The sequence below is a fragment of the Opisthocomus hoazin genome, chromosome 17 (genome assembly GCF_030867145.1).
Source record: "Opisthocomus hoazin isolate bOpiHoa1 chromosome 17, bOpiHoa1.hap1, whole genome shotgun sequence".
In the NCBI taxonomy this organism is placed as follows: Eukaryota; Metazoa; Chordata; class Aves; order Opisthocomiformes; family Opisthocomidae; genus Opisthocomus; species Opisthocomus hoazin.
Window position 1 is genome coordinate 3,133,842 of NC_134430.1, and position 20,755 is coordinate 3,154,596.

Consider the following 20,755-nt stretch of genomic DNA (forward strand, 5'->3'; position numbering starts at 1 on the left):
AGAAGTATTTGTGGCTCCCCAGGCAGAGGTTTCAGCTCAACCGAGCTGAGCCGTTGCCCTGAGCTGTCTCTGGCCCCCGTGCAATGATTTGTTGGTGTCGATTCAGCATCCAACAGAGGGGAGGAACATCCCCAGCACAAAAAGGCCCGTCAACACGATGGGCACTAATGGGCACCTTTCTTGGCAGCTCAACAGCCAGCTCATGGACTGAGCGAGCGTAGCCTTCACGCTAGAGGTGGCCAGAACAGAGGTTCGTTGGAGGAGGGTGCATGGGCAAATTTGCGCTGAGCTTGCCTGCACTTAAATAAAGGCTTTATTTCTGCAGGGTGGAGTTTCTCATGTACCTCAGTATCTGAGTTAATGCTCTGGCAGTCCTGGTCAACTTTAATTCCCATTTGAATATTCTGTTGGCTACTTCTAAGTGGAAAGCGTTCGCGGAATGCTGTTGAGTTGTGGAAAGGTTTCCTTCTTCACTGAATGTTTTCTTTCCCTTCTTCAGTAATCCAGGATAAATTGGATCAGATGGTCTTCTTCTGGGAAGACATCAAAGCTCGGGCGGAGGAACGTGAAATGAAGTTCCTTGATGTCCTGGAGCTTGCAGAGAAGTTCTGGTATGACATGGCGGCCCTCCTGACCACCATCAGAGACACGCAGGACATCGTTCACGACCTGGAGAGCCCAGGCATTGACCCCTCCATCATCAAGCAGCAGGTGGAAGCGGCAGAGGTGAGGACCATGGGACTGGACCCCTGGATGGAAGTTGCCTGCACCCTGCTTCTGAGCTAAACTGGGACGGATCTTAGATATGAGCATGGCCAGAAGTGGCTGTAAAATGGTTTTGTTGCAGTTGGTCAGATTACGAATTGTTATTTCCATTGCAATTTGGGACTGCAAGGAGAAAAACAGAAGAGCGTTTCGCTTACCCCTCCCCACCTCCACCACCCCTGTTGCAGACGAGGAAATGATGCTCAGATCACTTTATCTGCGGCTGTTTGGGGAAGCTCGGCGAGCGTGCGGTCAGAGTTGCGTGCCCACTCGTTTCGAGCGCTGTGGAATGTTGCGCGGTTCTGCTCCCAGTCGGAGCAGAGGCATCCGAGCGCTGCCGAGCGTGGGATGCCTGTGTTTAGGTTTCGGTTAGACTGGAGGGAAGCGTGAGGCTGGATGGGCTTGGATTTGTGTCTTGTTGCTTGGTTGTTTCACGTGGTGAAACCCACTTCAGGTGGCTTTGGCTTGACTTGGACCTTGGAGAGCGGGGATGCTTCTTTACGCTTTGCTAAGTTTGTCCTTGCTGTTTCCTTTTCATAACCCTCATGACTTGGGTTTGCGGCTTTTTGCATCTCAAAACCTAATTCCTGTGTTGACAAAACACCCCTGTAAACAGCGCATCCCTCGTAAACAACATCTCCAGCCAGGCCGCTCGGGCTCGCAGACCTTCTGATTTTCGTCCCCCAGCCCCCGCGCGCAGCAGCCTCCCCGCCGTGGGCTGGGGTGGGAGCGGACGGGCTGGGGGTGGCAATGCCAGCAAGCAGGAGGCTGTCGGCTCGCTCTGCAGCCCGTCCTGGGCTCTGGCGTCGGGCTGCCAGCCAGGGCGAGGGCTCCGGCGCAGGAAGGACTCTGGGCTTTAGCCCTCCTGTCTGTGGGGCAATTTTGGAAGAGCATTTATTCCTGTTTGTCGGGCAGTTTTGGAAGAGCATTTAATAATAAACATGTCGCTTCTGTCGCTGTGTTGTACGCAGACTATTAAAGAGGAGACGGATGGCTTGCATGAAGAGCTGGAGTTCATCCGACTCCTTGGAACTGATTTAATTTTTGCCTGTGGAGAAACCGAGAAACCAGAAGTGAAGAAGAGCATTGATGAGGTAGGAAAACCAGCAGCCTCCCCCTCAGATAAGATCAGGCAGGAGCAAGCGGGAGCTCCGGGAGAAGAACGTAATGAATTTTGTGGGCAATCTTGTGTTCCGCAGATGAACAACGCGTGGGAAAACCTAAACAAAATGTGGAAGGAGAGGCTTGAGAAGCTTGAAGAAGCCATGCAGTCAGCCGTGCAGCACCAAGATATGCTTCAAGTAAGAGGCAGGGCTGCTTGCGTGGGGTGGGCAGACCTTGGGAACACCGCTGCAGATCCTCTCCTTGGAGCTGCGCTGAGATTTGCACGAATGCAAGGCAGAAAACATCTCCTGAGCGGGTGTTGGCAGCCTCGGGGAGAGCCTGAGCTCGACAGCCAGCTCCGGGGAAGAGCGGATGTGTGGCTGCGTTTGTCTCCCCAAAGCTCCCTGCGTTTCCGCGCGAGGCGGGAGGGTGAGCCTGGCTGCCGTCAGCTCCTGCTGCGGGAAGCGGGAGAGGGGAGGAGGGAGCTTGCGGAAGCGGGTGCTGGGAGTCTCTGCCCCGAAAGCCGAGCTGAACGGCCGCGGGGCGACGGAGGCACCAGCCCCGTTTCCCAGCCGGCTGCAGGCGGAACGCTGCTTGCCCTTCCCTTGGCTAACGAGGTCTGCGCTCCTTCCAGGCCATGTTCGACTGGCTGGACAACGCCGTGATCAAGCTCTGCAACATGTCTCCCGTCGGCACTGACCTCAGCACGGTCAAGGAGCAAATGAACGAGATGAAGGTAACGCGGGCGGAGCGGGACCGGTTCTCCGGGGCTTGCGTTGCGGCGCAGAGCCTCGCGCTCCAGTGATTCATTTTGTTCTGGTTTTTGTCCCGCTTGTTTTGGCAGGAGTTTAAAATGGAGGTTTACCAGCAGCAGATTGAGATGGAAAAGCTTAATCACCAAGGTGAACTGATGCTAAAAAAAGCTACAGATGACACAGACAGAGACATCATAAAGGAACCACTGACAGAGCTGAAACATCTCTGGGAGAATCTGGGCGAGAAGATTGCCCACAGACAGGTGGGAGAAGATCTGGGCTCTCACGACTGCGGGGCTGAAACTCGCTGGGATGCTCCCCCTCCTTCCTGACTTAAACTTTCCTTTTCCATCCCTGTCCTCGCCTAGCATAAATTAGAAGCTGCTCTCCTGGCCCTCGGCCAGTTCCAGCATGCGTTGGCGGAGCTGATGGCCTGGCTGACCCACACCGAGGAGCTTCTCGACGCGCAGAAACCCATCAATGGAGACCCAAAAGTCATCGAGGTCGAGCTCGCAAAGCACCACGTGAGTACTCCCACACCAGGCCCACTTTTAGTCTGTTCCCGTTGCAGGATTTTGTTTCTCATGAAGGGTTGGAGTTGGTTCGAGTCCACGAGAGCGTGCAGGAATGAACAGGGGCTTTTGGAGAGGTGCCCAACGTTTGCCCACCGCATCTCTCGTAGGTGCTGAAGAACGACGTCTTGGCCCACCAAGCGACCGTGGAGACGGTGAACAAAGCGGGCAACGAGCTGCTGGAGTCGAGCGCGGGGGACGACGCCAGCAGCCTGCGGAACCGCCTGGAAAAGCTGAACTCCTGCTGGGAGTCGGTGCTGCAGAAGACGGAGGAGCGGGAGCAGCAGCTGCAGTCCACGCTCCAGCAGGTCGGGGAGCCGCCTCGGGGGTACCCCCCGTGCAGTGGGGTGCTGCCGAGGGTCCGCTTCCCCCTTCGCTTCCAAGGGGGAAGGAGTTAGGGGGATACTGGGGTTTTTTATGCAAGTTTTTCATTTAATTCTTAATCCTGGAGTGGTTCCCCTGCCCGGGAGGACGGCGGGGGCCAGGCACACCCGCGTGGTTTCGGATTTACCACGCGGAACCCTCCGTAACGCGCCGGTGCGTCCAGCTCTGCCTCTTTATCTGGTTTCGAAGCAAAGACGGCGTTAACCCTGGCGCGTGATCAATGGTGGCTGATGTCATCTGATCCGTGGCCGATTGTGTGTTCCCGAGCAGGCCCAGGGTTTCCATGGTGAGATTGAAGACTTCCTCCTGTGGCTAACGAGGATGGAGAGCCAATTGTCGGCGTCGAAACCCACAGGAGGTCTGCCAGAAACTGCCCGGGAACAGCTCAATGCCCACATGGTAATTTCTTAGGAGAGATTTTTAAACGCTTTCAATTCTGCAAGCTCCTCTCTGTCAAACATCAGCATCGAAACGTCTCCCTTCTGTGTCTGATGGGAAGAAGAGTGCTTGTCTGGCCTCTCCTTACCGATAATTTTGCACTCGGTGCCTGGGAGAAGCATCACGATGCTGTAACCACCGTTCTCTGCTCAAAGTGACGCGCCGCTGTCGCTTTGCTGCCTGCCCTGAACCTAATTTTCTCCTCGCCCCGAGTCGCGGCAAGCCGTGGCCCCTCTCCAAGCTCGGCTTTGTCTGACGCTGGGGCGATGCCTGCCTTGCAGGAGCTGTACGGCCAGCTGAAAGCCCAGGAGGACGTCTACAGCCAGCTGCTGGCCAAGGGGCGGCTGATGCTGCTGAACCGCGACGACTCGGGCTCTGGCTCGAAGACGGAGCAGAGCGTCGCGCTGCTGGAGCAGAAGTGGTGCCTGGTCAGCACCAAGATGGAGGAGAGAAAGGTAGAGTTGATGGAGAGATGCCGTCCGGCCGTGCCCCGTGAGCTGCTCTGGCAGCTCTTGCTCCCGGCTTTGCTGCTCTGCTTTCCCGGGAGGGCCGGAGCCGGTCGGGGCTGGAGAGGAGGGATGGGGCGCTGGTTTTTTAGACACCCTCTCGGTTGCGCAGGTTGAGTTTGTTTTTCGGATGGTGCTGTCTGAGCATCAGGCTGTTGAGGTTTGGGGATTTTTTTTTAATGACAGTCATCAGAGTTGGTTAAATCACGCAGAAAATGAGAGTAAAATTGCGTTTTGGGTTAATTTGGAGGAGAGGTGGGAGGAAACCTCCCGCGGCTCTGAAAGGCAGGCTTTGTTGGTCCTCTGTGAGACAGCGGGCCAAGTCTTCCTCGGAGCCGACTCCGTCCTCGGCTTTTGGCCGGTGATGAGATAAAACAAGGGACGCGGTGGCCTCAGCCCAGAATAAATTTGCGGTGCTGCAGCTGTTGCCGTCGGAATATCGTCCACCTCATTTGCCGAGCCGCTCTCCCCACGGCGATCCCTTTCTCAGGAAGCTGAGGGTGACGCAGCTGCTCCTGTGCCGATGAAGGTCTCCCCTTTCATGGGCGATGCGTGTTTTGAAAGGAAGCGGTGGCTTTCACTGAAACCCCCTCCTCTTGGTAAACAAGTCGCGTTCCCGGGCCGAGGCGATGAGGTTCCTGTTAGAGGGACGTTGCGGCAGGGACACAAAGGCTGCCTCTGTCTGCGAAACCGCGGATCGTGAGCTCTCACCCTCCATGTTGTATTTTTCCCCCTCCTTTTCTCCCTCCCCGCTGTGGCAGGCGAAGCTGGAGGAGGCGCTGGCCCTGGCCACGGACTTCCAGAACTCCCTCCAGGACTTCATCAACTGGCTCACGCTGGCTGAGCAGAGCCTGAACATCGCACCCCCGGCCAGCCTCATCCTCAGCGCCGTGATGGCCCAGATCGACGAGCACAAGGTATCGACGTCACGAGCACCCAAAGGCTCCCCGGGATGGAGGGAGCAAAGGTGGCACCTCATCTCCCCGGCACCCATGGGCTGCTCACAGCCACGTCCAGCTCCCCTTACAGACAGGAGGACATCTTTTGCCGTTTGCAGGTGTTCGCCAACGAGGTGAACGCTCATCGGGATCGGATCATTGAGCTGGATCAAACCGGGAACCAGCTGAAGTTTCTCAGTCAAAAGCAGGATGTGGTTTTGATCAAGAACCTGCTGGTGAGCGTCCAGTCCCGCTGGGAGAAGGTTGTCCAGCGCTCGGTGGAGCGGGGACGGGCTCTTGATGATGCCCGGAAGCGAGCCAAGCAGGTGAGAACACGGGAAGAGTGCCACAGACCCCAAAGTGTGGCCAACCTTGAGCGACAGGAGGTCCCAAGGACAAGACCAGAAGGGGACCGGGGACACCACCAGTGTTAAGGTTCAGACTTGCTCCTGTTTCTTTGCAGTTCCATGAAGCGTGGAAGAAACTGATTGATTGGCTGGAGGACGCAGAGAATCACCTGGACTCGGAGCTGGAGATTTCCAATGATCCTGACAAAATCAAGCTGCAGCTCTCCAAACACAAGGTAGAGCTTCGCCAAAGCGCGACCGGTGCTGGATGCTGGGTGGAAGGGTGCTTTGTCAGGCGGGGGAGTGGGGCAGCATCTCCTCTGCTGTCAGGACAGCGGAGAGGCGCGTCCGCACCTACCGCTGCCGTGGAAAACGTTTGGCTGGGGATCTTTAGGAGCACCGTGTATCTTCAGGGAGCTGAGGCCAGGCTTTCTGAAGCAGCTTTGTTTCCTCTCCGGTTCCCAGGAGTTCCAGAAGACGCTGGGGGGCAAGCAGCCCGTCTATGACACTACCATCAGGACGGGCAGAGCCCTCAAAGAAAAAGCCTTGCTTCCAGATGACACTCAAAAGCTGGACAATTTACTGGGAGAAGTCCGGGATAAGTGGGACACAGTGTGTGGCAAATCGGTGGAAAGGTAAGTCCAGCCCCAGCACTGTACCAACAGCACTTGTTTGCTGAGGACTCTTACCCAGGTAGAGAGCAGAGGAGGGGAGGAAATTTTCTGGGGTGGTTGGAGAAGGTGTTCAAAAAATGTGTAGATGTGGCACTTCAGGACATGGTTTAGCAGGCGTGGTGGTGTTGGGTTGACAGTTGGACTTGGTGATCTTAGAGGTCTTTTCCAACCTTGAAGATTCCTTAATTCTAGAAGGTCACTAGGCCATGACAAAAGGAGACGAGTTAGTTCGTGGAAGTTCATGGGGACGTTTGTTTTCCAGGCAGCACAAGCTGGAAGAAGCCCTCTTGTTCTCTGGCCAGTTCATGGATGCGCTGCAGGCCTTGGTGGACTGGCTCTACAAGGTGGAGCCCCAGTTAGCTGAAGACCAGCCTGTCCACGGTGACCTGGATCTGGTCATGAACCTGATGGATGCTCACAAGGTGAGAGCACCTCTTCCTGCTCTTCTCTGAGACATGAGGGGAGCTTGTCCTCCCCAAGAGCCACAGAATGGAGAGGCAGAGTTGGTGCCTTGCTGCAGAGCTGCTGTGCTTCGCTGCAGTGGACAACGAGGGCAAAAAAGGGGGAACAAGTGGGAAGAAACTTTTACATTGCTGGGAAGGTTACAGGAGCTGGAGCTCTCTTCTTCCGAGGTGCTGTCAGTCAGATCTGCTGAGGGTTTACTTTGGTAAGGTGACTGAAATGGTAGTCCTCTATGAACGTTGGTCTTGGCAGAGCTCTGCAGCGTGTCTTGGAGACTGGCGCTCGTGGGCTTGGGTTAGGTCAGACGTTGAAATCCCCGGGCACAGCTTGGGCTTCTGTTCAAGGCAGCTGTTGCGTTGCAGCCAGAGCTCCTGGGTGAGAGCTCACCTGCTCCAGGTCACCACCGCTTCTGCCAGGGTGGAAAGTCGGGGCTCCTGCCCACGAACTGACACCGAAACGCGCTCAGGAGCTGCCTGCGCTGTCTGCCTCGCTGCCTGCCCGCGCTCCCGTCACACCGGCTTGTGGGGGACCCCTGATGCGGGTGCAAAACTTGTGTTGCAGACTGTTTCAGATGTTCTCCCTGGTTTATTTCCCACATGAAACAACCCACTGGGACTGACTGGCCCCACTTGGCTTCTGCCCTTTCTCCATCCAGGTCTTCCAGAAGGAGCTGGGAAAGCGCACGGGGACGGTCCAGGTGCTCAAGCGCTCCGGCCGGGAGCTCATCGAGAACAGCCGGGACGACACGACCTGGGTGAAGGTGCAGCTGCAGGAGCTGAGCAACCGGTGGGACACGGTGTGCAAGCTGTCCGTGTCCAAACAAACCCGCCTGGAACAGGCCTTGAAGCAGGTGAGCGGAAGGCGACGGGTGGAAACGGTCCTGGGGAGCTTTGCTGGGCTACAGGTTCGTGCCGGGAGGTCAACAGAAACCTCAGCGAAGAGGCTTTGCCCAGGGACTGATCTCCTGGCCGAGCAGAGCACCCCAGCCCTGCGGCGGTTCCCAGTGAGAGCAGCAAAGCGCTGGGTTGGTGTCAGGCGTTTGCTGGTTCTTTTCCCCGGAGAAGAGCCAGTAAAGGCTGGTTTGAAACGGGAGGATGAAAAGGCTTTGCCGACGTGCGCAGCAGGAGCAGAGCGGTGATCAGACTGTGCGGGCTGGTGTAATGTCCAGTGTAAGAGAGAGACCTGGATAGAAGCTGAAGAAAGAAAAATGGTCAAAGGCTCTTAAGCAGATTTTCTGTCAAGTAGGCAATTTGCAGAACAAACTACCCGGGTGCCCAGCTGGTCAGAACTCCGGCGGCTGGGCTGTTTTAAAAATCATCTGGTCCTTCAGCGCACCCGATGCCGAGGGGAGGGAGGTGCCCGGCCACTGTAGGACCCGTCTGCTGGTGCTGCACAAACCCAGGCTGACAGACAGAGTTTTTTTTCCCCCCCTCCTTTTTGATTTATTTTTAAAGCCCCTTTCAGCCCTCCGTCTCTCCAGCTCCCCGCAGTCCATCGAGCGGCCCGTTTCGGGAGGAGGAGGGCTGACACCTGTGCTTTTGTCTCCGCAGGCAGAGGAGTTCCGGACGGCCGTGCAGATGCTGCTGGAGTGGCTCTCGGAGGCAGAGCAGTCCCTGCGCTTTCGGGGAGCGCTTCCCGACGACGCCGAGGCGTTGCAGGCCCTCATTGAGGCGCACAAGGTAGCGGGGAGCTCTGAAACGCGACCCGAGCGAAATTTTATGGGGGAAGAATATTGCAAAATAATTAATTTGGGCCTTTCAGGAGTTCATGAAGAAAGTGGAGGAGAAGAGAGCGGATGTGAATGCGGCGGTGGGCATGGGGGAGGTCATCCTGGCCGCCTGCCATCCCGACTGCATCACCACGATCAAACACTGGATCACCATCATCCGAGCCAGGTTCGAGGAGGTGAGTCCATGGGGCTTTGTTCCAGGCTGGTGGTGAGAGGCGGTGGTGGACACCACCACCAGGGTTGGCCATGGGGTGCTGGTTCCTGCCCTGGCTCTCCCACCCTGGGCTGATGGTCCTCTCTGCGTTTCCAACAGGTTCTCACGTGGGCGAAGCAGCACCAGCAGAGACTGGAGTCTGCACTTTCCGAGCTGGTGGCGAACGCAGAGCTTCTGGAAGAGCTCCTGGCTTGGATCCAGTGGGCTGAGACAACCCTGATCCAGCGGGACCAGGAGCCTATGCCACAAAATATTGATCAGGTCAAAGCCCTCATCTCTGAACACCAGGTGAGCCCAGTGCCGAACACGGCAGGCACTCGGGAGCGGGGCAGGGTTTTTTTTTCCCTGCCCCTCCATGGAGGAGGCATTGACTTCTCTTGGAAGTCCCTATTAAAACAGCATGTGACCCAACCAGAGCTGGCACCTGGGTCCAAAGCCAGCCCAGGGGATGAACTCCAGCCTCTGCAGATCCAAGCCAGCGCTGTGCCATAGCTTGACCACAAGCCCCCATCGCTGGTGCTTAATGATCCCATCTCCTTTATGGGCTTGGAGTGTCCCAGCAAGGATCTGCAGCAACAGGAGACCAAAAACATCTTGAAACTTCAAAGATTCTCTTGTCCCTTCTGTATTTTGACAGTCCTTTATGGAAGAGATGACACGGAAACAGCCAGACGTGGACCGGGTCACAAAGACCTACAAGAGGAAAGCTACCGAGCCCCCCCACGGGCCGTTCATCGAGAAGTCCCGCAGCAACAGTACGTCTCCGCTCAGTACCCAGCTCTCGGTGAAACGTGCAACGACAGGAGGAAATTAAACACCTAGGAAACTAATTAACTTTGATTATCAATTAACAAGGCATCCTGCACTGACAGCCACCAGGAAGGCGGCTGAACCTTGTCGGGAGGGGAAAATCTGGGTGGCATTTGCCGAAGTGCTCGTGCCATCGCTGCTCTTCCCTTTCTCTCTGCAGTTGCTTTGTGATGAGGTTTTGGGGCCGTCTTTCATGTTGTTTCTTGAAGCCAGAGCCCAGTGTGAATTCCCAAGTGCGAGGGGAGCGCCGGGGGGGGTTGGGTGTAGAGCCATCCGTCGCCCCGTCCTCCTCCCTGGGCACACCGCGTCCCTTCGGAGAGCAGCCAGCGAGGCCGTGGGAGCTTCTCTGTTTGAAAAATAAAAGCTATTCCGTTGCTGCTCTTTCCTGAACCGCTCAGACTTGCTGAACACCACCTCAACCAATTCCTTTTTCTCCCTTTTTCCAGGAAAATCCTTGAGTCAGGCCGCCCCCCCCAGCATGCCCATTATCTCCCAGTCGGAAACCAAGAACCCCCGGATTAACCAGCTCTCAGCCCGCTGGCAGCAGGTCTGGCTGCTGGCGCTGGAGCGGCAGCGGAGGCTCAACGATGCCCTGGACCGGCTGGAGGAGGTAACGGCCGCCGCTGCTTGGGGCAGGGACGGGGAGCGGTGCCGGGGGGTTGCTCACCGGAGAGGTGGAAGAAGCATTTAAAATTAGCGTCGCCTCTTGAGTTGCCCAGCTGTTGCGGGCGGTTACTGCTGCCTTGCTGAAAATGCCAAAAGAAAAAAAGAAAAACCCCATTCCTAAAATATTAAGGCTGAAAAACTACCTTCTGTAATTAACTGCACGTTAATGAACTGCGTTGTGCCCCTGCAGTTGGTATCTGTAGAGGTAATGACAGCCAGGCCTGCTTTACTCCTAGTAATTAGCTTACAATTACTGTCGATATCTTTTCCAAACATCTAATGTAATTTTTGTTTTTATTTATGCTTTACAAAGCAGCTATGCCCAGAAGTGAGTGGTTTTTGTTTTTTGTTGCTTTTGCTGTAGGTCAGTTCAGTTCATACGTATTAATGTTTTCCCTTTGTTGCTTCTAACTCCAAGAATGTTCAGAGGAAAAAAAAAACCCACGCTAAAAACTGTTGCGTTACCTCGCTGAGAGCTGCTTTTAGCTGGTGGGGTCGTGGGGGTCCTTTTGGGGGAGGGGATAAGTAGGGCGTTAGTTTAAATTGGAGGGCGAGGGGCTCAGCAGAGGCTGGTGGCAGAGCCGCAGCACCCGGCTTCGCGGAGCTGGGATGTGTCCCGGCCACCGTCTGACCTGGAAGCCGAGCAAGAAATCCCTGCTGGGCTGCTTAGAGGGCAAGGGAGAGGGGAGACGCGTGCCCAAAACGATGCCAGCGGCGGAAATCGCGGGCGAGGAGGCATCCCCAAATGCCCGAGCAGAGGCAGGGGCTGTGTGTGTCTGTGTGCAAGTAGCTGGCATCTCTGCGTGTGTGTCCGTAGACCCCCGCGGGGGCTGCTGCGTCCCGTGTCCACGGACCCGCGATGCGCGGTCCGCGTGGTGGCTGTCGGCTGCGCTGTGTGTCCTTCTGTTCCGGAAAGTCGATTTGAGCGGCCTCCTCGTTAACCTGGATAAAGCCAGATAGACCTTGCCGGGAGGGCGGGCAGGGAGCGCTGGCGTTGGGAGCTCGGGCAGGGGCTCGCCGCGAGGCTGCTGGTTTCGGGTGCTGCTCCTTCGGGGGGTTCCCCCCCTGACTCGTGCGGGGTTTCCTTCCAGTTGAAGGAGTTTGCAAACTTCGACTTCGATGTCTGGCGGAAGAAGTATATGCGCTGGATGAACCACAAGAAATCCCGCGTCATGGACTTCTTCCGGCGCATCGACAAAGACCAAGACGGGAAGATCACCCGGCAGGAGTTTATCGATGGCATCCTGGCCTCTAGTAAGTCCCTGCCTGCCTGAAACGAGCTTGTGGAATGGCCACCTCGGTGTGACAAGAGGTTGTCCCTGCTTGAGGACTGGGATGCAGACCATGCTCTGACGTCCCTGGCTCTCACGAGTGAGGTCCCTGCATCGGTTCCTTATTTGACCTTCCAGAATTCCCCACCACAAAGCTGGAGATGACTGCGGTGGCCGACATCTTTGACCGTGATGGCGACGGCTACATCGATTACTACGAGTTTGTGGCTGCTCTCCATCCCAACAAAGATGCCTACCGCCCCACCACTGATGCCGACAAGATCGAAGATGAGGTAAAGCACCGCAAGAGATGGGTGCTCGGGGGCGTGGGGTGCTTCAGGCTGCAGGCTGGAAGTGGTGAAGACAAAAAGGAGGGGGGGAAAAAAAAGGATTGCGGTGGTGCTGAGCCAAAATAATTAGCTGATGCCACCAGTACCTACCATGTTTTTGAAGGAAAGGCTGCTTAGGGCTGTGTGGTGTCCGAGCAGTGCCTGGCATGGGGGGAGACTCCCAAAATCCTGGTCCCTTACCTCTCTTGTTGGTGAGCCCTGTTGTTGCCCTGCTTGCCCAGAAGGCAAATGGTCTCCTGGGGTGCATTAAGCAGAGTGTGGCCAGCAGGTCAAGGGAGGTTCTCCTCCCCCTCTGCTCTGCCCTGGGGAGGCCCCATCTGCAGTGCTGCCTCCAGTTCTGGGCTCCCCAGTTCAAGAAAGATGAGGAGGGGACTGGATCATCTCTCCTACGAGGAGAAGCTGAGGGAGCTGGGCTTGTTCAGCCTGGAGAAGAGAAGGCTGCGAGGGGACCTTAGAAATGCCTCTAAATATCTGCAGGGTGGGGGTCAGGAGGATGGGGCCAGACTCTTTGCAGTGGTGCCCAGCGACAGGACAAGGGGCAACGGGCACAAACTGAAGCAGAGGAAGCTCCAGCTGAACCCGAGGAAGAACTTCTTCCCTCTGAGGGTGACGGAGCCCTGGCCCAGGCTGCCCAGGGAGGCTGTGGAGTCTCCTTCTCTGGAGATATTCCAGCCCCGCCTGGCCGCGGTGCTGTGCAGCCTGCTCTGGGTGACCCTGCTTGGGCAGGGGTTGGGCTGGGTGACCCACAGAGGGCCCTTCCAGCCCGGACCAGTCTGTGATTCTGGGGTTCTGTGGTGGCAGGTCACCCGGCAAGTGGCCCAGTGCAAGTGTGCCAAGAGATTTCAAGTGGAGCAGATCGGCGAGAACAAATACCGGGTAAGGCAGAGGGGACCGAATGCTGCCCCGGCAGCGCGAATCCCGCTCCCCCTTCCCACCCGGAGCAGGGGGTGGCTGGCGGGGTGCCCGACCGGGTGTGGGGGAACCCCCGGGGCGAGACGGAGACCTCGCGGTGGCGGAGCTGTGTTTGCCCAGCGCCAGCCCCGGCCCCAGGGCGTTCCCTGAGTGGGGAGAACATAAAAGTGGCCCTGTTCTGGGGCAGCCGGCCCGCCGGCCCCGTCAAACGCGGCATTCACTCCGCCGGCAGCCGCCCTTGAAGTTTTCCTCGTGGGTGAGTGTACCTTACGCCTGTGTTTTTCTTAGCTCGCTCCCGAAGAAGGGAGAAGAATTTCCTTAAAGAATCTCTTTGTAACGGGCTCGCTGTTTGTGTTTGGAGTCGGTCACCGAGGTGGACGGGTGCAAGGAGCCGGCGGCAGAGCTCCCCGCTCGCCTGCCGCCGCCGTCGGGGCCGATGCTCCGGCCGGGAGGAGCCGAGCAGCAGCTCACACCACGTAGCATAAACCCCGCGGATTTCTAACTACCCGCAGTTAACAGTTTTCATGATTGTTGCACTGTTAATCCCATAAATGTTTTTCTTGTTTTTCTTTCCCCTCCTCTTCCTCTGGACTTTCCTTCCCCCTCCCCAACCCCTCTCCCGCCACAACTCCTCTCCCTCCATAGTTCTTCCTCGGCAATCAGGTACAGTTTGCCTTGCGATGCTGTCTCTCACCTCTATTTTTATTTATTTTTTTTCCCCTTTTAACAAGCGTAGCTTTGTGTGTCCGTGGTGCTGCCCTGTCCTGTGTTGCTGTGGGAGGATGTGATCTGTGAGCACCGCTCAGCAGAGCCTGGTACAGAGGAGTGCCGGAGTCGGGAGGGCCACCCAAAAAAGAAGGGCTGTGTTGGGCAGAAAAAAGGGAAAAATTCAATGGAAAAAGCAGGAGTTGACAAAAATGGAGAGTTTTTTTCTCTCCGTGGCTCCTTTCTCGGATACATTGGGGATGTTGATGGTAACCAGTGGCAAATCTCCGCACCCTGTGGCGGGGGGCACCGGGATACTGACGGGCTCATGCCCGGGACCGTCCTCCTTTGGGGACCGGCCAGCCCGGGTGAAGTCCCCGGGGTACAGCGACCTGCACGAGGGCTGTGCCAGGCTCTGGGTGGGTTTGGATCGCAGTCACCCCTTTAATCCCATAGGTAATGAGAACTAAACCCTCATCCCCGCTACACCCCCTGAGTAACTCCTAACTGGAGCAAGGCTCGCCCAGCCTGCATGTCTCTCCCCGTTGCTGTCGCGACCCAAGACGAGCGGTGCGGCGTGCGGGGGGCCCGGCCGGTTCGGGGGGCAGAGCTCTTTTTTTAACGAGACTGGGGCACCATGTGCCAGCCGTGGTGATGTGCCCCCCAGCCCCGCTCGAATAGAAAAGCGTATTTTTCATGTGGAATGATGGGGCCCTACCAAAAACAGGCCCAGAAAGAAGCAAACTTGGATGTTGGAAGTGGACAGATCCGAGAGAGCTCTGCCTTTAATTTAGGCAGCGATTATGAAACGGTTTTCATCAGCAGCTGGAGAAGAATGTAAATGTGGCCGTGGGGATGAGGATGGACTCGCCCCTGGTTTGCCCTGGTGCAGAACTAGCTCCTGAAGGACACCTTGGGCAGCACCCGGAGAGAGGGAAGGCAGCTCCCCGCCCTCCTCCCGCACCACGGCCACGCCGAGCACGGCTGCGGCAGCTCTTCTGCCGCGGCGCTGGGGCGAGCGCCTTCCGGCAGGACCCCCGGGCAGGGAGACCCACCAGGGCATGGCCCAGGGTGCCATGTCCCTGCGGGAAGGAGGGTCGGAGATGCTGTTACCTCCTGCCCCTCCGCCCGCCGTGACCCATCTCAGTGGGGCTTCGCACTCTGTTTTCATTTAATCTCTTGATTTTTGCGTTCTCACCCACCCAGGGAAAATGTTGTTGCTTTTTCTTTCGTTTTTAATCATTCTGAAGATGGTCTTGCTTGCAAAGGCTGGTTCCCCTGTCTGCTCATCACAGCAGGTGCTCTGTAGACCTGGATGCGGAGCTGCTGTGTCCGAGCCAGGCTCCCAGTGTCCTGTGCCGGCTCTGCCCAGTTCCCAGTGCCTGGGCTTGGCTGTCTGGGAGATGTGGGGAGCCTCGAAAAACAGACACACGCTTCTGATTCGGGCTGCACTTGGTTGAAATTGCAGGGGTTTAAAATCACTAATGAACATTGCAATCACTAATCAACATTGCTGCGGGATTCCTGCCTGGATTCCCACCACTCTGCACTCACTGAAGCATCCTCACCGGGCGATCTCGGCGGCGGGGGCTTTCCGGCTGGTGGGGTCAAGTCTGAGGCTGGGTGAAATCCCCGGCCGTCAGACTTGGTGATGAGAGGTTTCTCGCTCAGCGGTGACGCAGCACGGCTTGCCTCGCTGACTCGCCGGCACTCAGCGATCCGAATCGGCCGGCTCTTTTCCATGTGGGCTGCACCAGGAGGGTCATTGCACTTCCAGCCTCTTATTTCCTTCAAAATAAAAGGAAAAAACTATGATTCTGGGGGATAAAACCCATCCAAAGACCCAATTCCCAAATTTCATTTGCTGCTCTAAAAAATTCCAGCTTTAAAACTAAAGAATTTGGATAGTTGCAGTCTTAAAAAAACAAAAAAAAAACCCAAAAACTCCTGTAAATTGGTACTAGCCTACACTTATTCCAGAAGAACCTATCTGGGGAAACCTTGAAAGTATTCAATAGATCAGTGAAAGCGTTTGGGACCCCAGAGAGCATTCCCGATAGCTTTGCCCTGGTGCCGCCCGCTGCGGGAAGGAGCCAAGTGTCCCCGTGTTGTGTCCCCATTCTCTGAACTGTTCCTTGGCTCCGCAGTTCGGCGATTCCCAGCAGCTGCGGCTGGTCCGTATCCTGCGGAGCACGGTCATGGTTCGCGTCGGTGGAGGATGGATGGCCCTGGATGAGTTTTTAGTGAAGAATGATCCTTGCAGAGGTAAGGCAATCCTTACGGGGGTCTTCTTGCCCAGTAAGGGGGGTTGGAGAACATGTCCACGTTGACTGAATGACCAGATGGTACCGGAGTGGGTCTGGGTTAGCCAAAGAGCGGGTGGGAGCTGGAGAAAACTGATCCAAAGCAAACCGTAGAACTTCAAACCACGAGATGTGGCAGTACTGCAGCAAATCTCGCAGGTTTAGCTGGGTGTCTTGGGAGGAGGAGAGCGAAGGGTTGTGCTTCTTCATTTGAAGACCCCTGTGAGCGGAGCTGCGGTGCTGTGCTGGGGTCTCGGCTTCCCTTTGAGGTGGTTGGTACGTACGTGTGGCTCTGGGTGGTGGAGTAAACTTCATAAAGGGGACCTGAAAGAATTCAAAAGGTTTAAAGATGGGAGATGGTAAAATCCTGCTCGGAGACACCCTGAGGAGAAGATGCTCTGGCCCAGGATCCGTGAATCCGTGGTGCTGCCAGCCCAGGGTCATCCTAGGGAATGAGGAGACATTTCTCCTCTGACTCTGAACTACTCGATTTCTCTCTGGTGCCTTTCTAATGCAGGCTTTCTCAGTTCATGTGTTGCCTTTAGAGCAGCAGCATGAGGAACTAATTTGGAAACCCTGAGCTGTGCAGGACCAGGCAACTTAAATACCTGTTTGCAGTGAGAGCTGCTGATGGTGCTGGGTCTTCCTCTGGTGCCTTAAAATGATGGCTCTTCCCCCCGCTCCGCCCGTGAGGGTGGACACGTGGCCCTGCTTCTTTTGCCTGGATTGCCACGTGCTGCGTTTAGACGTCGTTGTCTGTGGGGCTGTTCGGGGCTGGGTTGGGTTTCTCTGGGGGATTCTGAGCACCGTGTCCTGCTGTGAGGGTGTCAATAAGCGTCACCGTGCACAGGCGTGTCCCAGGGATTGACCAGCCCGGCGGTGAAACAGAGAAGGTGTTTGCATTCAGGGTTAGGGCAAGAAAATGCAAGTGCAAGAAGCTCCTAGATGAACTGAGCTGAAGGAAAACACAGCAGCTCGTTAGAAGAGAACCACCACCTCGATCTTTTAGGGCTGAGCAGAGTTTGCTGGAGGGTTTGGTGGGACACGTTTGGAAGGGGCGGCTGGGAGAACGCAGACCAGCGTTGTGTACCGTGAACATGGAGAACTGGGGTCACCTCCTTTCCGAAACCTTCAGTCTTGAGGTTCTGTTGTGGTGAGAGCGTTCGGGATGAAGCGATGCTCTGCTGTGGCCGGCCGAGAGCCGTGACTGGGGGACAGAGAAGGACTAGCGAGGGGCATGGCCAGGAGTGCAGTGCATCAAGGCTGCGTGTTCTGGAGAGCTTAGCGCTGTGCTCCGTATGTCCATGTCTCGTTGGGGTCTCCGAGATGTTGATTGCTTCGGGTATGTCTTCTTCAAGCTGCCGCCGCAGCGTTCCTTGCTGCTGCTGTCTAACCGCTGTTGCTGAAAGCAGCACCATTTACAGTGTGATTTACAGCGCGTGCCGCTCGCTTTGGGGAACCTTCAGGGTTTTCCTGCTCTTCCGGCCTCCCCCGTCCACGCTTTCCCACAGCTGCTCTGCAGCGCTGACGTCGAGGTTATTTCCATCCCTCGGTTATCTCAGCGTGGTGCTTCCCTCCTGCGACTGCTTCCTTGGCTTTCTGCTCCGTCACGCGGCGGCTCCGCAGTCGCTCCCGTGCGCCGCGGGGCTCGGTGCGTGCCCTCGCTCGCTGTTTGGATGCCGTGGGTGTGCACCACGGTGGCACCCACCAGCTGGCCCGGGAGCTGAAGGCCACAGACCTCCTCCTTGCTTGGTTGCCCCTTGCTTGTCAGAGCAAGACCCTCCACCTCTTTGGGGCGTTTGGATGACAGTTTTAAAGTCTGCTTTTAATGGGTGGTGGTCACTTCTCTCTTTCTTATCCCTAAAAATTGGTGAGAGCTGCCCAGAGCTGTGAGAGAGCAGAATCACGACCCTTCAGCACTGCTCTCACTGGTTCTGAGCTCTGTTAGAGATGACATTGGCCGCTGTTGCAACGCGGTGTGCTTGAAGGCCTTTGGGGTTGCTTTCCCCAAGAGACGAGAGAAGAACAGAGCATCCAGTTTGAATTCCTGGGCCCCAGGCAGCTCTTAATCAGCCAGTTAGTCAAAGAGCTGATCCATGGCAGGAGGTTAGGGCACAGCAAGAGCGCTGGGACAGTCTCGCTGCCATCCACTTGCCCTCGGAGATGGGCTCTGGGAGATGTCACAAGGACGCATGCTCCAACCCCAGAGCTTCCTGAGCTCCAGGGACGATGTTGAGTTCATTGGAACCTCAGGTCTCCTCTCCTGTGTCCCCTTCCAGCACGAGGACGGACCAACCTTGAACTCCGAGAGAAATTCATCTTGCCGGAGGGAGCCTCCCAGGGAATGACACCGTTCCGCTCACGAGGCCGAAGATCAAAGCCCTCCTCCCGAGCCGCCTCGCCGACGCGATCCAGTTCCAGTGCCAGCCAGAGCAACCACAGCTGCGCCTCCATGCCATCGTCTCCCGCAACTCCAGCCAGCGGAGCCAAGGTGGGGTTTGCGCGTGAAGCCTTCCCCTCTCCTCTCCCTTAGAACCTGGTGGCCTCCAGACCCCTCCTGGGGAGATGAGGAGCTGCAGGAGGTGTGTGGAGGAGGAGGAGGAAGGTTGGGGATCAGGGCCTTGATGGTTGCTGTGGTCTCTGGAGGTTGTCCATGGTGTCTGCGGGAAGAACCCTGCTGCCCACGCCGGGTGGGAGGGGGGGGACGGTGCAGGACAGGTTTTCAGCCCAAGCTGGGTGCTGGTGGCACTGTAGAAGGTCCCTGGCTGTCACCGGGCAGCCGAAGACTCCTGGTCCCCGAGGCAGGGCTGCACAGCAAGAAGCCGTTGCCCCCCATCTCTGCTTCCCCATCACATCGTCTGCCCATGCATGGTTTATTTCATCATCTGTTTGGGGTTTTTTTCTTTTATTTTAATTTATCTATTTCTTGTTTGGTTCTCATTGCATTTTAGTGCCCTTTCCCTCCATTCCAGATACTTTTCCGTTTCGTTTTTGGGTTTTTTTTCACTCACTTCCACCCTCTTCCCCCCCCCTCCTTGGATTTTCCATTTCGCAGACTCCACATCACTTCTCTCGATGTTATGACAAACCCTGGTTGATAAACAGTAAAGCGGGCACCCCCCTGAGGGGATTCGATTATGCCGACTTCCAGCTCTCGAGCGCCGAGGTAGAGTATGGTCTGGCAGCCCCCAGGACCCGCTGACAGGCCCGAGTGCTGCCGGCACCGACAAGCCCTGCTCCCGTGCCTGTCCTAACGCTTGCCTTGTGGTAGCGCAGCGCTTGTTAGCACCGCCAACGCTCGGACTGTTAGCGTTTTTCATGGGTTTCTAACTCGGATTAAACAAAAAATCAACCTTAGAACAAAGCCCAGTGGCTTGCGAATCACATTCACCTGCTTTCAAACCGAGAGCGTGACATTTGTCCTCTTGTGCTTTAAAAAAAAATCAATTTTCCAAGCTTTAATAGCTTTTAAGCATTGAAAAGTGGCCACGTTTGGCTTTCAAAAATTAAAATCCAGCAGCCGAGTTGAGACTTGAAAACCGGCGACAGCGCATGCGCAGTAACCACGTCGCCGTCGTTTTGACCAAGCGCTTGTGTTTCTCGCCGTGTCGGGGCGCGTGTGCTGCGTCGGCACCGGCACCGGCGTGATGCTCCCGGGAGGAGGGACTCGGGCCGAGGCTTTGGTCTCCCTGAAGTTTCACCTCCCCGCAGACCTCCCTGACCCTTGTGAATCAACGCTGAGAAATCCCAGGGAGATCTCGGCGATTCACTGCGCGGCGGTGTGCGCTGGCAAGGGGGCCGCGTCTTGCTCGGCGCCGCTTTCGCGCGGCGAAGGAATTCTTCTGAAATCCTCAGAAGGTCAGGAGCACTTCCCCGGTTGCCCTAAATTGCCTGCTTGCTGCTCTTCACGTGTTTCATAAAATAGGAGCAAGGATGAGAACCGAAATCTCGGATGATGGAAATGGTACCTTCGCAATCCCGTGTGACTGGATTTTAATTCCCCCGGCGCCCGCAGGGGAGCCCGCTGCTCGGCTGCCCCTCTCCCACCACCCTCTCCCCTCGCTGCAGCTCCAGTTTATGACATTCCAAGATTTTTAAGTTGCAAAAAAAATTACAAAATTGCAGGGGATGAAGGGAAACCTCACCGGCTGTTGCTTTAAAGCTCGTTGGGAGATGCCCTCGGGTATTACTGTGCGTCTGTCCGGGGATGCGGCCGGGCTGGAGCCGTCCCCGCAGCGATGCCCGCCCAAACCCTGCAGCGATGCCCACCCGAGGATGCCCGCCCGAGCCCCGCGGGACCGGGGACACCACGGGCAGTCGCTTTCCTGCAGCGCTGCCCCGAGCCCAGCGCTTTGCTGGGTGCACAGAAACTGGAGCTGCCCTTTCCAGCTGGATCCGGGTGCCCTCGCCCTGCCCAGCACCTTCCCCTTCGCCCCTCCGCTTCCTTCCACAGCGGCGGGAGCGAAGCTGCCCCTCTGCTGCTTTTCCACCCCCCTATCTTTGTTTGCAACATCTTAAAGGTCGGGAAAAGCACCGTTTCAGGAGGCGACCAAGGCTGCTCCGCTGCGGTTTGTGTCCCCGTGCGTCGCTGCTGCCTCACAGCTCAGCTCCGTCCGCCCTTGGGACCTGCCCGGGGCACCGGCACCTCGCAGCGTCGCGCCGCACCGATGCCTCCCGACAGCGGGACGCGTCTTTGGAGCTGCCGCGTCGTGTTTGGCCTCCCAAAACGGCCCTGGGCTGCCGAGATGCTGAAATACCTGGGTTTTTGCAAGATTTCACTTTCTCTTCGTGGAGCTTTGGAGCCCAGCTGATGCTGTCGTCCGGATGGATAGCAGCTTTGCTTTTATATT

The 20,755-nt window shown here is 56.7% G+C and overlaps 1 protein-coding gene across 22 annotated transcripts in view; it reads left to right on the plus strand.

Moving 5' to 3' along the window:
• MACF1 (microtubule actin crosslinking factor 1) overlaps positions 1-20,755 on the plus strand; it is a 156,918-nt gene that overhangs the window by 133,782 nt on the left and 2,381 nt on the right. For 7 of the 22 annotated variants that reach the window (XM_075438203.1, XM_075438208.1, XM_075438206.1 and 4 more), the window contains 28 exons: positions 500-726; positions 1,737-1,859; positions 1,965-2,066; positions 2,504-2,605; positions 2,714-2,887; positions 2,993-3,148; positions 3,307-3,504; positions 3,851-3,979; positions 4,300-4,473; positions 5,286-5,441; positions 5,582-5,788; positions 5,926-6,045; positions 6,275-6,444; positions 6,746-6,905; positions 7,601-7,795; positions 8,496-8,624; positions 8,707-8,850; positions 8,988-9,176; positions 9,526-9,643; positions 10,145-10,308; positions 10,678-10,692; positions 11,456-11,618; positions 11,774-11,928; positions 12,787-12,861; positions 13,543-13,560; positions 15,750-15,867; positions 18,185-18,396; positions 18,961-19,071. In XM_075438203.1, coding sequence (XP_075294318.1) covers positions 500-726; positions 1,737-1,859; positions 1,965-2,066; positions 2,504-2,605; positions 2,714-2,887; positions 2,993-3,148; positions 3,307-3,504; positions 3,851-3,979; positions 4,300-4,473; positions 5,286-5,441; positions 5,582-5,788; positions 5,926-6,045; positions 6,275-6,444; positions 6,746-6,905; positions 7,601-7,795; positions 8,496-8,624; positions 8,707-8,850; positions 8,988-9,176; positions 9,526-9,643; positions 10,145-10,308; positions 10,678-10,692; positions 11,456-11,618; positions 11,774-11,928; positions 12,787-12,861; positions 13,543-13,560; positions 15,750-15,867; positions 18,185-18,396; positions 18,961-19,071 — 4,004 coding nt within the window. The remainder of the gene's footprint in view (positions 1-499; positions 727-1,736; positions 1,860-1,964; positions 2,067-2,503; positions 2,606-2,713; positions 2,888-2,992; positions 3,149-3,306; positions 3,505-3,850; positions 3,980-4,299; positions 4,474-5,285; positions 5,442-5,581; positions 5,789-5,925; positions 6,046-6,274; positions 6,445-6,745; positions 6,906-7,600; positions 7,796-8,495; positions 8,625-8,706; positions 8,851-8,987; positions 9,177-9,525; positions 9,644-10,144; positions 10,309-10,677; positions 10,693-11,455; positions 11,619-11,773; positions 11,929-12,786; positions 12,862-13,542; positions 13,561-15,749; positions 15,868-18,184; positions 18,397-18,960; positions 19,072-20,755) is intronic. The other 15 variants (XM_075438205.1, XM_075438213.1, XM_075438194.1 and 12 more) reach the window with 8 other exon arrangements.